The 15,859-nt window shown below is 58.8% G+C and overlaps 1 protein-coding gene across 4 annotated transcripts in view; it reads right to left on the bottom strand.

Moving 5' to 3' along the window:
* Nucleotides 1-15,859, bottom strand: part of STX2 (syntaxin 2) — a 78,566-nt gene that overhangs the window by 16,261 nt on the left and 46,446 nt on the right. For 2 of the 4 annotated variants that reach the window (XM_053206415.1, XM_053206417.1), the window contains exon 11: nt 1,840-3,654. The exons of 1 other annotated variant lie outside the window; for it this stretch is intronic. In XM_053206415.1, coding sequence (XP_053062390.1) covers nt 3,394-3,654 — 261 coding nt within the window. In that variant the 3' untranslated portion in view covers nt 1,840-3,393. Of the gene's footprint in view, nt 1-1,839; nt 3,655-5,876; nt 5,901-15,859 lie in introns of those variants that run through there. One more of the 4 variants, XM_053206419.1, reaches the window with a different exon arrangement.

The raw sequence follows: 15,859 nt of genomic DNA, 5'->3' as shown, positions 1-15,859 counted from the left end.
CCCCATCCCTGGCTCTGCCCACATCACCGGGACCTGGGACTGGTCCTCACCACCGGGCTCCGCACACCATCCCACCGGCCACTGTCACAGCTGGAGACCCTCACAACCCTCTGGTGCCACCTGCCGGTTCCCCTCCCCTCTTGCCGAAGCTTCCTCAACTCTCAAAAACTAAGAGAGAAAAAAAAACAAACGAAGCCTGGGCTGCTTGCCTCTCTCTTACCTCAATTCTGGGAGGGAGGGACGGCATCCGATTCCTAACGTGGCGCGTAAATGTGCACCTGCTGCAGAAAACACGAACAAGCCCAAAGATAAACGGTACTGTGACCTCCTGCCCCCAGACAGCCCCATTTTGAAATAATTACTGTTCCTGTTTTTGGCACCTACCGTCCCAATGTGTCACGTGTATTATTATTTTATTACGTGTGTTCTCTTAAATGTATTCTCTTATTTTCTACAACCTGTAACATTAGAGGAAGATCCTTGTTACTTTCTTTCTCCTGGATTCTGTTCTGTAACCAGATTTGTCCTACGTAACACCCACTCGTTACATAAGCTTCCCTTTCCAGACCTGGCGTTTGAACACGGTCCTCATAGAGCCGTCCCGGAACATCGCCGAGCCTGCGGTGGACATTCTCAGACGTACACTCGGCTGTATATCCTTGCTGATTTCACCGCAACGCGTCCCTAGGAACAAACACCTGGGTCAACTGACACGGGCGTTTCTACGGCTCTTGACTTACTTTGCCAAACTCTTCCCAGGGCGCATCTGTTTGCATCCACGAGTGACACCTCTTCTCCAACATCCTCGCCAACGTTTGGCACCATCGTTTTTCAAAAACTGCAGCCAGTCTGGTCAGAAACGGTACTGCTTTGCGTTCATCTGTTGGGGGCCTTGTACACACCAGCCACGGGCAGGCGTGCAGACTTGGGCAAGCCACCGAAACGATCTGTGCCTCAGTCCCCTCATCTGTAAAATGGGAGGAGAGCCTCACAGGTTTGTGTGAGCCTGAGACGGGTCCGTGCGCAGAAAGCCCGAGAGCAGGGCCTCGTATGTGGCACTGGGTGGATGTCCGCCCTGCCCAGCGGCCCTCGGCCAGGAGTGAGGCGTGCACTCTCTCAGCACGCGGCTCAGCTGGGCTCCTTCCGTTACGCTGGCCCACAGCAGCAATCCTGAAACAGCGTCATGTACTTGCGAGCAACACTGGGTCCCAGGACATTTACCGTTAGGGACACTGGATCTAAACTGGACCCAGTGGACTGGAAAAGATTTTAGGATGCTGACACGAGCCAGTCCCTTTCAATTGTGTGGCATTTTAGAATCCGAAAAGATGTTTTTGATCAAAAATAATAATAGGGGCACGTGGGTGACTCGGTCGGTTAAGCGTCTCACTCTTGGTTTTGGCTCAGGGCCTGATCTCATGGTTCATGAGTTCGAGCCCCATGTCTGGCTCTTTGCTGATAGCACAGAGCCTGCCTGGGATTCTCTCTCCCTCTCTCTCCTTGCCCCTCCCCTGCTCTCTCTCTCAAAATAAATAAAGCTTAGTTTTTAATTCTTTTTAATGTTTTTATTTTTGAGACAGAGACAGACAGAGCATGAGCAGGGGAGGGGCAGAGAGAGGGAGACACAGAACCCAAGGCAGGCTCCAGGCCTCGAGCCCGACGCGGGGCTCGAACTCATGGACTGTGAGATCATGACCTGAGCCAAAGTCAGACACTTAACCGACTGAGCCACCCAGGCGCTCCAGCTTTTTTTTAAATAATAATAAGATGAATTCACAGATGGACAGTGGGATGGCTAGGTAGGTAAATTTATGCCAAAGCAAACATAGCAACGTGCTCATTGTAGAATCTGGTCGGCGGGCACATCTCTGTTCGTGTACAATCCTTTCACGTGTTTTACCTGTTTGAAAGTTGCCATGAAGAGGGTAGACCCGGAGCCACTTTGATACACTGTTTCATTTCTTTGCTCTGATTCTGAACGCGGGCATCAGGCCGCCTTGCCCTTTATGAATCCGCTTCCTCCAGCAAGACGACCCTGGGGGCGAGGGAGGGGGTGGGGGCTCCAGCCACACCGCTCCCCTCACAACCGCGTTCTGTCTCCTTGGCAAGGCCACCTTGAATCTGACCGCCAGCCACCGTCTTCAGTGCAGCTGGATCACGTGGTCTTCTAGAACCTGGTTCTCGCTCTGTCCAGGCTCACCTGGGCCTCTCCCGCCAGCTTGGAACTCGTGCCGTCTATGCCGCAGCGGCCCTGGATCGGCTTCTCCTCGGTCCCCACGGGGAGATGACCACCGGCACCCGGCCCCATCCCACCGGCGCCACCGAAGAAGGGAGCTCACGATCTTTGCCACCCAGTGGCCCCAGGCTTACGGAGGGAGGATCGTTAACAAGACGGCTGTGGGGGCGTTGAGTAAATGTACGTGGCACGGGTGGTTTGTTTTTGTATTTGTAACGTTCGGAATTCTAGAGTGGCTCAGGCTCCCACAGGGAGTGGTCTGGACAAGCCGACCACTGACGCGTCTGTGCCCGCTACGGTCACCTGTGCGTTCCTTTCCGCCCTGCCCCGCTCTCCCCATCTCCAGCGGGATCACGGGGCACCACCGAGCATTGTGGGAAACTCCCCGAAGACACCTTCTCAGGAGGCCCGGCTTATTGAAGCACAGACCCAGCCTTTCATTCCACGTATCGACCAGAGTCCCCGCTGTCCGGGGACCCTCGCGGGGCCTGAATGGCCTCCGTTCCTTCGACAAAAGCGTTGGCAGCAGGGATCCTGCACGCGGGGCGTCCTCCAGGTAACCATTGTTTGCAAATTATTCATGTACTGCTGGCTCAGCCGCCTTCAGAAGCGGTGATAAACAGCTCTTAAAGGGTCGCACGGGTCAGCGAGAACACGGGATTTGATTGACACAGATTCTATTAACCCCAGGTTTTTAAGAAAACAGTTGCCAAGGACAAAAAGAAGCCACATTTCACAGCTGGGCGGAAAGCCTGGACCCAGGGGCTGTGGTGGGGCGCCCTCTGCTGCCCATCCGGTGCTCTGCAGGCCGCGAGCAAACTCCGGGAACACTCCGGAAGGTGTCCCCAGGATGATGCATACTCCCAGGTCCTGCGTGGGGGGGCGACGTGGCTTCTTGAACTGCACTTCTGTCGAGGTGTAATGTGCACACCGTACAGTTCACCCGCTGTAAGGCCCCGTTCCCACCTGCGGCCAGTCCCCACCCCCAGCCTCAGGCAAACACCTTGCCTGTTTTAGGACATTTGGGCTCTTTCCAGACTTTGGCTCTTGTCCATAGCGCTGCTGTAAACACGTGGGGCATGCGCCCCTTCGAATCAGCAGGTTTGTATCCTTTGGATAAACACCTCCTGGTGCGATTGCCGGGTCGTAGGGTATCTCTATTTGTAACTTTTGGAGGAACCTCCACACTGTTCTCCAGAGCAGCTGCACCAGTTTGCATTCCCACCGGCAGTGCACGAGGGTCCCCTCTCTCCGCATCCTCGGCAGCACCTGTTTCCTGTGTTGTTGCTGTTGGCCTCTGACAGGTGCGAGGTCGTGTCCCCTCGGGGTTTGGGTTCGTATTTCCCTGACGAAGAGGCGTGTGTAAGTGACGAATCGCTGAGTTCTACTCCGGAAGCCAACGCTGCAGCGTATATTAACTAAAATTTAAATTAAATAAGTAAATACGGAGAAACTGAAACAAGAAACCTCACGTGCAGGAAATCTGTGACAAGTGGCCTCTGGTGCCTGGCTGCCTTCACTGGGCTGAGCTTCCGAGGCTCCCGTGCTGCTGGAAGTGTTTCATTGTGTGCAGGGGCCACGTCTTCGTATGCCTCCCCCTGTCCGTGGACGTTTGGGTTGTTTCCAGTCTGGGGCTCTTATGAATGCTACTACAAAGGTTTGTATACAAGTCTGTGTTGGGTAAATATCTAGGCGTAAATTCTGGGCCAGATAAACAGCTAAAGCACTCTCCGAAGTGGCCACTCCATTTCAAGTTCCCACGTCCAGTGTCCCCGCCAACACGGCCCGCGCTCCTGCCTACCACGGACTCGTCCCTTTGCTGGACTCTCCCCACCCTGGGGGCTAAGGGCACTATCTGAGAGGTTACCCCTAGTAGGGGCGCCTGAGTGGCTCAGTCAGTTAAGCGTCCGACTTCGGCTCAGGTCATGATCTCACGGTTCACGAGTTCTAGCCCCGTGTCGGGCTCTGTCCTGACAGCTCGGAGCCTGGAGCCTGCTTCGAATCCTGTGTCTCCTTCTTTCTCTGCCCCTCCGCACTCTGTCTCTCTCTCTAAAAAATAAACATTTTTTTAAATGTTATTTAATGTTTTTAAATGTTTTTTATGTTTTTTTATGTTTTTTATGTTTTCGGTTTTTATGTTTTTATGTTTTAAATGTTTTTAAATGTTAAAAAATTTAACATTTTTTAAATGTTATTTAAAAAAAATTTTTTTAAAGAGGTTAACCCTAGTCTGCCCCACATTTGATCCATATAAGACAGTTTTTCTTTAAAAAATTAACACAGTTGCAACATTTACACACAAGGAGGGCTGACATTAAGATCCCGATGTCCAGCTTCTGGAAACTCGGAGGTGCTGGGACCGATCCCACATTGCTGGCTGGCAGAGGGAACTGGAGCTTCTGAGGGGGCTTGCATTTGCCATCCCCCCCCCCCCCGCCGGAACCCACCCCAGTCCCTGCTGCCTCCCCATCGCTGAGGTTGGGCACTGACCATCTGCCAGCTGATGGTTTTACTCATCGTCAGGTTAGAATGGGATGAAACGTTTCCCACACTCACATCTATCAAAATTGGGAGGCGAGACAGCCCCAGAGGACCACGTATTTGAAGCAAAAATGGGAGGAAACACAATCGCCATGTGGAAGTAAAGGCCGTGTCCCAGGAACCCCACGCTGACGACCGTCGACATAAAGGAAAGCAGGGCCGAGAGGAACGTGGGACAGACCGCCCTGCCTGGACCGCGGAGTGATAAATCCCTCCCTTCTCTCGAACCCCCACCCCGAGTGGGTGTCAGAGATTCCCGGGCCACAGTCTGCACAGGCTGGTCCCGCTCTTCCTGACTCGTTCCCTGTCCTGGGCAGAACGCGGAAGGTCCAGTCGGGTGGCCCCGGGTACGGTGCTCGTCCGTGCTCACTTGTCATCCCTCAGGCACCACGTTCTCCTCCCCGGGAACGTCCTTCCCTCTCTGTGCGATTCCCGGAGTGTTTAAAAGTACAGATCAACCAGTGGGATCTCAGAACCACCGATCAGGCCGCAAACCGTACCCCGGCTTTTCCCGCTCCGGCAAAGGTGTCCAGCTTCCCGGCCGCCCGGGGAGGCTGCTTCAGGCCGTGGGACGTGAACACACACACGTCACATGTACGTGCACGGGGACGCGACTGAGCAGCCGCTTGGCAGGGCAGGGGTGTGTGGCGGAGAACGCAGGTGTGGAGGCCGAGGGCGTGGGGCCGGGGTCCCGGCTCAGCCACCCCCAGACCCAGGAGCACACGGCAAGGGGCCGGGGCCCGCCGTCCCCAAGCCTGCCCGCCTGCACCACAGGGGACGACGACGGCACGTGTCTCTCACGGACGTCAGGAGTGAAGCCACTCGAAAGGCACTCGGCGCGGCCAGAGAGCGCTGCGTCAGGCCGTTATCTCAAGTGCCGGGAGCCAAAGACAACAGCACCAAATGGCGGCACCGACGAGCGATCCCTGGCGTCTGAGGAGAAGAAAACGACGGCGAAACCACCCGAAACAAAGGCAAAGGACACGAATAAGCAATTAAGAAAGAAGAAGAAAGACTGAAGTACAAACAGGCACCAACGGGACCAGAGCTGCTCAGGAGACATACGTGAGTTTACAACTTTCTCGGCAGCATTTTCACAGCACGTCAAACACCTTCACTGGGTCTCGAAGAAAAGAGGAGAAAAAAAACAAAGACACGTGTGAAAATGTATTTTGCAGAGCTGCTTATAGGAAGGGAGGGAGGGAGGGAGGAGAGGAGAGAAGGGAGGAGGGAAGGGAGGGAGGGAGGAGGGAAGGGAGGGAGGAGGGAAAAGAGGAAGGGAGGGAAGGAAAGGAGAGAAGGGAGGAGGGAAAGGAGGAAGGAAGGGAGGAGGGAAGGAAGGGAGGAAGGGAAGGGAGGAGGGGGAGGAGGGAGGGAGGGAAGGAAAGGAGGGAAGGGAGGAGGGAAGGGAGAAGGGGAGAGAAGGGAGGAGGGAAGGGAGGGAAGAGGGAAGGGAGGAAGGAAGGGCAGAAGGAAGGGAGGGAGGGAGGAGGGAAGGGAGGAGGGAAGGGAAGAGGGAAGGGAGGGAGGGAGGGAAGAGGGAAGGGAGGGAGGGAAGAAGGAAGGGAGGGAGGAGGGAAGGGAGGGAGGAGGGAAGGGAAGGAGGGAGGAGGGAAGGAGGAGGGGAGGGGAGGGAGGAGGGAGGGGAGGAAGGAGGGAGGGGAGGGAAGGAGGAGGGAAGGGAGGGAGGGAGGAGGGGAGGGGAGGGGAAGGAGGCAGGAGGGAAGGGAGGAAAGGAGGAGGGAAGGAGGAGGGAAGGGAGGATATGGTCTCCCATAGTTCAGGAGGCTGAAAGTGCAAAGTCCGCACGTGGGAGGCACCTCCCACTGGCTGTAGGGGACCCTCCCCTGCCCCTCCCACGCCCCTGGGGGCCCCTGAGCTCCTTGGCTCCAGGTGAGTCCCCTCCGCCCCTGTCCTCGCAGGGCCCCTCTCCACCTGTGACTTTCTCTGCAAACCCCCTCTTCCTAGAAGGCCTCCAGCCCCTGGGTCAGGACCTCACTGTGACATGAACACATGTGCAAAGACCCTATTCCCAAATAAGGTCACACTCACGGGTCCCGCAGCTCAGTACGTGGACATATATTTCCACGGGTAGGGGGCGCCACTTATCCCCCCCAGCAAGTGTTCTCCAACGTGGGCCGTGAAGACGCTGTTGGGGGCAGCAGGTTGCTGTGGGGGCTCCCGGCCACCAGGCCACCAGAGAGCACACAAGGCAGATCTTGTTTCCCGGGAAGCCCGGCCCTGCCCCCCTGCCCCACCAGGTCTCCTGACAAGGATGTGGCCCCTGCTCCCATCCAGGGGTGGGGTCTCTGCTCTGGCCACTCGAACCCGGGCTGGCCGATGACCACGCAGAAGTGACGCCGTGTGACCTCCAAGCCTAGGTCACAGAGAGGAAGCAGCAGCTGCCTGCCCCCCCCCCCCCCAACGCTCACTCTGGGACCCGCACAGAAGCCCAGGCCACACAGAGAGGCCACGTGCAGCTGTCCCGACCGGGTCCCAGCGACGGCCACCAGGAACCACCAGACGGCAGGGAAGGGGCCTCCTCGCGGACCCCACCGCGGCCGTTCCTGAGAGAGCACGGTGGGAACCGGTCAGCCCTGGATCACAGGTTACTTGTCACACGGCAGCAAATCCTCGAGGCAGGGGTCGCCACAGACAGCAAAGTGGACACACGGGGTGTGTATTTCGTCCTAATCCGCTCGGGTTGCTGGGACCGCATCCCACAGACTGCGCAGCTCGTGGACAGCAGACAATGACCTCTCACGGTCCGGAGGCTGCGAGGACCAGAGGCGGGTCCCTCCTGACTCAGGGGCGGCCCTCTGCTCGCTGTGCTCTCTGGGGTCTCTTTGACAAGGGCGCTAAGCCCTGCCGGGAGGCCCCGCCCTCACGACCTCATCCCTTGCCCCAGGCCCCACCTGACGACCATCACACTTGGGGCCGGGTCTCAACACACGAATTTGGGGTGCACAAACTTGCACCCAGTACCCACCTCCTTCTCCTCCCTTTGAGAGCCAGCTTCGGCCGCGCTCCATCCGTGAACGCAGGGGGTGCTGACCCCACTGCCCGGCTCCAGGCCGCACACACGACCCAGGCTGGCCAAGCCCGCCCCGCCTCCCCGTCACCAAGTCTTCTGATGGGAGTCACCCCAGAACTTGCTGGTGCCGTCGGGAAAGGAGTGCTCTCTGCAGAATGTCTGTGCGGATGGGGGTGCCCAGGGAGGACGCTAAGAGGGGACCGAGGAGAACACGGGGGGCTCAGGGGGAGTGCCGGACGTCCGAACCCTGCGACAGAGCTGGGCCCCAGGGAGGAAGGCTGGGTGTGGACCGTGCCTGGTCGTGTGGACTGGAGTCGGGACCAGCAGCCTCTCCCTTATGAAATGGGGCCTGAGCTCGGCGCCGGGCGTGGGGACTCGCGGAGGCCCCGCGTCACCGGTAGGTGGCCCCGTTTCCAGGGCTCCAGGAGGGCGGCCTTGCTTCTGGCAGGACAGACACGGGAGCTGAGCCCACGCGGCACCTCCTGCGGGCCTCTCGCCGGCCGGGTGCGTCACCTGCCTGACCCCGCCAGCCATCCCAGACAGGCCTGGACGTGGGGAAAGCGACGTCTGCGTGAGGGGCTCCTCTGGGCTCACTGTCCTCCCTGGTCCTGCCGCCCGCAGAGCACCACGGTGATGTAAACGGCTGGTCCCACCCCAGGAAAGGGACCGGGCAGAGGGCTCCCTCCTGCTTGTCATGCTCCGCCCCCGCCCCCGCCCCCACCTGCCCAGACCCCTGACCCCTGCAGTCTGTGCAGAGAGCAGCCTGTCAGGGGGGCACCTCCACGTGGGGCACCGGCTTGCTTTCTGCACGATGCTTCCCCTGTGTTGTTTCTGACCACTCAGGATCCAGTCTCCTTTCTAGAACTCGCCCCCAAACTTTCCACCTGCTGCCACCCCAACTCCTCTCATCCACGTGGTCTCAGTGGCGCTGATACCAACCTCACCCCTGGGAATCACGAGTGGGCGGATGGTCTGTCCGGCTCTGAGAGGTCCCCGCACCTCCCTGCTCACCCCCACCCCCAGCAAAACAGGGACGTCGCTGGACAAGCATGCTGCACGACGCTCAGCTTGTGACGGCTCAACGTCCGTCTGCACCTCCAGCGCGCAGGCTGTGGGCATCAGCGTCCCGCCCCATCCGTCCAGGGGGCCCTCCTGCCTGGCAGGGCGCCTCCAGGGGGCAGCTGAACCCCACACCTGCTGCGCTGCCCCAGGAACAGCCGGTCCCAGCGACTGCAGACACAAGCGGGGACCACCAGGTGGCGCTGTGCCCCGGGAGCGCGGGGGACCGGCAGGTGGTTTCACTCCCTGTCCCGCCACCCACGACGGGGTGGGGGCGGGGGGAGGCCCGGGACAGAAAGGTGAACAGGGGCCGCGCCTGCCCTTTCCCGGGGGTCCCCGCGTTGCCGGCGGCCCCCGCGTGGTGGTGGACAGGTCCCGCGTCCGATGCGCAGCCACAGCCGCCGGGGTCCGGGCACCTGCGCCGGCCGGGGAACGCTGGGCTCTGCCTCGAGGCCTCCCCACCAGCCGGCAGAGGCCCAGAGGGAGGAAACGGGCCGAAAACTAGACAAACTGGCGAGAAGGCTTAGTGGTGTTTCCTTCCATCTGCCCTGCGTCCAACCATCCGAGCTGTCCACGAGCACAGCCCTGAACGGGTCCCGTGGCGGGTACTGCACTCGATGCTGGGGGTGTCCCGTGCAGGTGCAGGGGGTGGGGGGGAGGGGGGCGTGTCCCAACTGTGCAGGGGCGGGGGTGGGGGCCCGTGTCCCAGGTGCCCCGCCCCCGTGCAGGTGCAGCGGGTGGGGGTCTGAGGCTAACATGCAGGGGGACAGAGCGTCCCCGTGGGAGCCTGGGACATCCTGGAGATGCTGGGGAACAGCGACACATGAGCGCCTAACGCTCCTGAAGTGTGCGCTGAGAAATAACCAAAATGCTAAGTTTTACGTCACGTGCGTTTTACCACAATGTTAAGAAAATGTTTGGCTGCCAAACCCTCTCCCCGCTGGAGATGAGGCCCCTCCTTTGTCTGCTTTTCTGGAGGTAAAAGTGGACTCGCAACCGAGGCTGCTCCCCCTGCTCCCGAATTGCCAGACGACGCGTCCATCCTTCTCGGCCCTTCCTGCCTCCCTGGCCTAGGCTGCCTTCCCCCAGACCTAACCAGGGCCCCGCACGTCCCCCAGATACCCTTCACCAGGCCCTACCTGCACATCTGGCCCGCCCCTCGCTGACCCCCACCCCTTCCCTCCCCGACTCGGCCACCACCCACCCGTGAGCCCACCCTGCAGGCAATGGGAAAATTATGTGACTGCCGACAGGTTCAGACCACTTCTCGGGGCCTCCCAGGCATCACAAGAGGTGGAGAGATGTCCCCAGAAAGGTGACCGAGGCCAGTGACCCTGGCTGTGTCACCGGTGGTTTGGTCCTAATTCGGTAGGAGCCACTCAAACTTTCCTCTGAAGGCAAATACAGGGTAGAATGTGGGAAGTCATAGAAGGAAGAAACGCCATTAACCGGCCCCTCAGAGCTGGCCGCATGGGGACACGCTTTGTCACCACCTCCAGGTTGGCCTCTTAGAACACCTTCGGGGTATCTGACTCATAATCCGTGGCAATGCTTTCGGTCTACTTTCAAAAAATTTTTTTAATGTTTATTTATTTTTCAGAAAGAGAGAGAGAAGGGGAGAGAGGGAGACACAGAATCCGAAGCAGCTCCAGGCTCCGAGCTGTCAGCACAGAGCCTGACGTGGGCCTCGAACTCACAGATGGCAACATCATGACCTGAGCGAAGTCGGACGCTCAACTGACTGAGCCTCCCAGGTGCCCCTCTTTTAGTTGACCTTTTATTTTGGAGCAACCAGATTTACAGAGAAGTTGTGGCGATTGCTTCATGGGTCCTTCCTAACATCCCAGATCCTGAGCATCTGGAAACCTTGCTCTCACTAAGGCCCACACAGCCCATGGCCCCAACAACGCCCCTCGTGTCCCTTCCCTGTGCCTCATCTACCTCAGTTCCTCGGTGGGCGGGCCCCTCCCTCCGTTTCCTTCTTTCTGTCCACCTCTCCCCGGACCTTCCTGCAGGTGCAGTGTGGGAACCAGGCTCTCGCTCCCCTATACGTGGGGAGAGTCGGCCTGTTCACAGAGCGGCCCAGCTGCTAACCCCAGGACCGGGGACCGTCCCATTCTATGCGGCCACGTATGTTCCCCAGGGCCAGACTGCAGAGGTCCACGGCACAGTGGGCTCCCGCAGGACACCTTCCCCAGCAGGAGACGGCAGGTGCGAGGGCAAAGACGCGTGTCCTACACGCAAGCCGCCCAGCCTGGGCACCGGCCTCCCACGGCAGGGAGGGTCTCGGCAAGCGCCCTGAGCCACAGCCCTCGGAGCCGCCCCCGGGCCCATGGCCAGCACGTCTGCGTGTCCAAGGATCTCCTTACACGGCATATGGATCTAGCAGTCCTTCTGCTGAAGTCTGTAAAAGGCACTGCCATCACCTCCTGACTGGCCCTTTAGACAGGTCTCAACACCAGGCCCCGGCAATGCCTCCAGCACCAGAAAACCAGACCAACCATCTGCACGTGACTGTCAAGGCTCCCATTTTTGTCAGAGAGCTAAGGTTCCTGCGAAGGCCCGCGGGGCGCTGAGTGACGGGCTCCCCATCCACTCGCCCCCAATATGCACACACACTATTGGCTCTGATCCACCACCTGCCAGGCCTGCAACACCAAAGACAGCCACCAGCCTCAGGGCCTTTGCACGTGCTGCTTGCTCAGCCTGGAACCCCTGCCCACAGAATCCAAACAGATCAGATGCTCCTGTTTCATGCCGTCGCTGGGGTATCACCTTTCAGTCTGACCTTCCAGAATGTCCTACATTCAAATGCACGGTGTCCCCACCCAGCCCCCCTCACCCCCTTCTGCGGCTTCCGCCACACCCAGCGTGCTACATTTTCTACTTCATCACTGGTTATTGTCCGTCTGCCTCCGCTAGATGACAGGCCCTGCGAGCACAGGGACTTCACCCGGACGGCTCAGCACTCTGTCCCCATCACACGCCATACCGCCCGACAGGCCGGCATCCTGCACACACCTGTCGGGCCAAAGAGCCTCATGTTTGAGTGGGGAGCATGTCCGTTTCTTTGTGGGGGAAGAATACCACTGGCCGTCTCCCACGTCAGAAGCCCACAAGCTCAAAAGCACGTGAAACAAACCACATAAGTTTTCGGATGAAGGATCTGAGTCTGTGGTTCCCGCTCAGACGGAAAGACAGAAAACTCCCTCTGCACAGGGAGCAGGTACGAGCTGGGGGGCAGGGGGTTCCCACCTCCCTTGTCTGCCCACCCCTCCCCCTGCAGCCTGCTCACAGCCCACCCTCCCTTCTTCCCAAAGATGATGGTTCGGATGCCCACCGCAGCTGCTCAGAATCACAGGTGTCCCAGAATTTTCTCTCTGGAAAGCGGCTCCTAAGAATCCACGGAAGCCAGGGCAGGGGAAGGAGGGCACCCAAATCTGTCCACGTGGAGTCTGGATCCTGCTGCCCACCCTGAGCCCCCAGTTCCACGCCCCCCCCTCCCCCGGGACATCGCGGCAATCAGATGGCAGGCTCCCGGAGGCCCCAGTCCAGGGACCATGACAACTCCTCTTGGTGGAGACACAGGAAGATCCGTGGCCATATCCTCCCACTGAACGGCCAGGCCGCCACAGACCATGGAAGCGAGCAAGCCCTCGATCTCACCTACAGATGGAAACCACCAAAATCTCCTCCAGCAGAGACGCCAGCAGAAGTGGCCACGCAGCGTCCACCAACCCACTGGGACAGGCTGCGGCCAGGAGCCCGGGAAGAGGCTCGTGCCTGGGACCTCCCCTCTGCCTTCAGGACTCATCTCCCAGGTCCTGGGTGTGGCTCCCGGACAGTCCCCTGAAGACGGAGGGAGGGCCGCTGCCCCTGCCCTCCACGGGGCCCCCTGCCCCAGGAAGGCATTGCCCCTACCGCAGCCCCAGCCTGCCACCGCAGGCGGGTTGTGTCCCAGTGCTGCTGTGGTGACAGGACACCCGCCCCTGGCCATAGGGTCCCCAGAACCAGGGATCAACTCTTCTGTTCACACCCTCGGTGATCTTTTCTAGTTTGGGAGAAACCCTTGTAGGAATTCATCCCGGGAGGGATGTCTTCTTCCCAGTCTGGGGGAAATGACTTTAATAGACCTTTTGTTGAAATACAAAAGTAAAACCAAACTCCTGTTCCCCGATGAGAAAGTTAAAAGAAAAAAACAGAGTAAAGGCACAACATAATAATGGCACACACACTCGTTACGTGTCGGGCACACACCTAAGCACGGCACCCTTATGGCTCATTTCATCCTCCTAGCGAAGCCATTTAAGAGATAAGAAAGCTGAGGCACAGAGTAGTTGGGTAACTTGCTCAACACCACACAGCAAGTGAGTGGCAGAGTCTGGATTCAAACCCACAAAGCCTGTCTCTAAAGCCTGAGACGCTGATGATGACACTGAATCACCCTTCAGCTCAAGAGGGTAAAAAAGACGCTCTTTCCTGTGGGAGGCGGGACATCACTGGGGTCGTCACAGGCCCGGGACTGGGGGCCTGGATTACCAGGCCACGGTCAAGGGCACTTCCACTGGGAACTGGTAAAGCAGCCCCTACCCGTGGCGGCACAGTGGGAAGCAAAGAGTGGTGGCCACACGGCCCACTGACCACGCTGCCCCCCGAAACCACGGCCCGTTCCAGCATCGGCAAAGTGCACCACCCGCGGGGGCCGGGCAGGACACGCCCCTGGGTGAGGCGGGCACCGCGACAGATGACGCGGAGTGGGGGAACCTCAGCAAGCCACAAGGCCCGAGCCTCGTCCGGGGGGCAGACACTTCCCGGCTGCAGCGGCCGACCCCACGCGGCCAGACCCTCAGACATGCGAGAAACAGGAATCTGGCTACGTGAAAGCCGACCAGTTTGCAAATGTTCGAGATAACTTTTTGAGAAATCTGAACAGTGACTCTGACAAAACCAAACTCACCAAGAATATCTCAACAAATTAAAGAAATCGAATTTTAACTAGGAAAAGTCATCGAGGAAGCCATGCGGTTAGGGCCTATTCCCTGCACGCGTGTGGTCGCCAACGCAGAGGCCGCCTCGCTCCTCAGAACGTGACCTTGTGCGGGGGCTGGCAGTGGCGCCCGCTCCGTCGTGCTTGATCAAAGCCAACCACGGCCACGCCGTTTCCCCTGCTAACCGACGTGGCTGGTGGGTATGTGTCGAATTCCGCCACGGAGACGTTAGGGGAAGTCTGCGGGGCAAGGCTGCGGAGGAGGGACGAGGGGGAAAATCTTATCTGTTCCCGTGGACACTTCGTATCAGTCGGTGCCTGGATCCCTGGCAGCCATCTTGTGACCATGAGGAGAACCAGCCTGAGATACCGACTCAGGGAATTAAGTCCATCCGGAACTGTCCTGTCTCTAAATCTCTTACTCTGTGGAATCCTAAACTTTCCTTCTTTAAGTCATTTCAACTGGTTTTTTAGTAGTTCTAGCTGTGTCAGTGATAGACCCCCTCCACGAGGAGGCTCCCGAGGGGCCTTCCAGAGCATTACGTGCAGGAGATTATGTGCAGGAGACCCCAGGAACTAACTGAGCGGGGGGGGGGGGGGGGGGGGGGGGGGGGACGGGTAGGAGGTCAACCTTTCCAATCCCCACATTTTCAGATAAGGAAACCTGGACCCTGAGGTTTGGCCACACCCATAATCACCCAGTGAGTGAGTGGCAAAGGCCTGGTCTGGGGCCTTCTCCTGGATATCACAGTTTGGGATGTGCAAGGTGTCAGGGTATCAACAAGGTCATGCGTGTGTGTGTGTGTGTGTGTGTGTGTGTGTGTGTGTGAGTGTGTGTGTAAGCATGTAAGTGTGTGTGTGTAAGTGTGTGATGAAAGGCAAGGGGCGCCTAGGTGTTCACAGGGGAGCCTTCGGGAGGTGACCGCGTCCCGAGGGTGGGGCCTCCGTGCCACGTGAGGCCACGGGACCAAGTGGGCCACCAGGAGGGGGCCCTCCCTGTCCGCTGTCACCCTGTTCCCAACCTCCGACCTCCAGAGCAGGGAACAGTAAACGTCTACTGTGTTGGTCTGCACTGGCTGCTAACAGAAACGGGGTCCTGAACAAAGGTGGGGACGAGGAAGCCACACCCTACCGTCTCCTCCTCCCTGCGTTTCCCAGTGGCCGAACCAGGCCAGAAATCACAGGGCGGGAGGCCGTGTGAGGTGGCCCGAGGGGGTCACCTCTGGGGCCAGAGGAGGGCAGAGGAGAGGGTGGGCAGAGCCCTGCAGGCATGTACACCTGGCCTGCCACAGGACTACCTGGGGGGTGCGGGGGGTGGGGGGCGGAGAAAGGAAGGGCTGAGGTGACCTGAGAACAGCCTGAGCTTGGCAGTCACTGCCCACGGTGGTCCTGGCTCCGGGCTGCTGAGCCACCTCTGTGCCATCACTGGCTGACCCGAAGCCCAAGCAGACAAAGGAACAGCCCTTAGGAAGGCAGGCTTGACATGAAAACAAGAAGTAAAGAAACAGAACTGCCCGGGGGGGGGGGGGGGGGGGATCAGCAGCGGCACACCCCGGGGCACATGTGTCACAGATTTAGGGACACAAGTCAGCAGCAAAGAGGCCGAGCCCCCATGGACCTTGGGGTGGGGTCAAAACGCGGTTACCGGATGCCCTGGAAGGGATACAAAATGCAGAGAGAACAAACACAGTATCTGAAATCTCTGAACTTTTTTTTTAAGTTTACTTATTTATTTTGAAAGAGAGATAGCACAAGCCGGGGAGGGGAAGGAGGGGGAGAGAGAGAGTGAGCGAGAGAGAGGGAGGGAGGGAGGGAGGGAGGGAGAGGGAGAGACAGAGAGAGTCCCAAGCAGGCTCTGTGCTGCCAGTGTGGAGCCCCACACAGGGTCGATCCCACAAAACCATGAGATCATGACCTGAGCTGAAATCCAGAGGAGGACGCCTCATCGACTGAGCCGCCCAGGTGCCCGGTCTGGTTTTAAACAACACACTGTAAGATGTGT

Source organism: Acinonyx jubatus, chromosome D3 (genome assembly GCF_027475565.1).
Source record: "Acinonyx jubatus isolate Ajub_Pintada_27869175 chromosome D3, VMU_Ajub_asm_v1.0, whole genome shotgun sequence".
NCBI lineage: Eukaryota > Metazoa > Chordata > Mammalia > Carnivora > Felidae > Acinonyx > Acinonyx jubatus.
The sequence above is the reverse complement of the archived record's forward strand: the minus strand, read 5'-3'. Positions and strand labels throughout refer to the sequence as shown.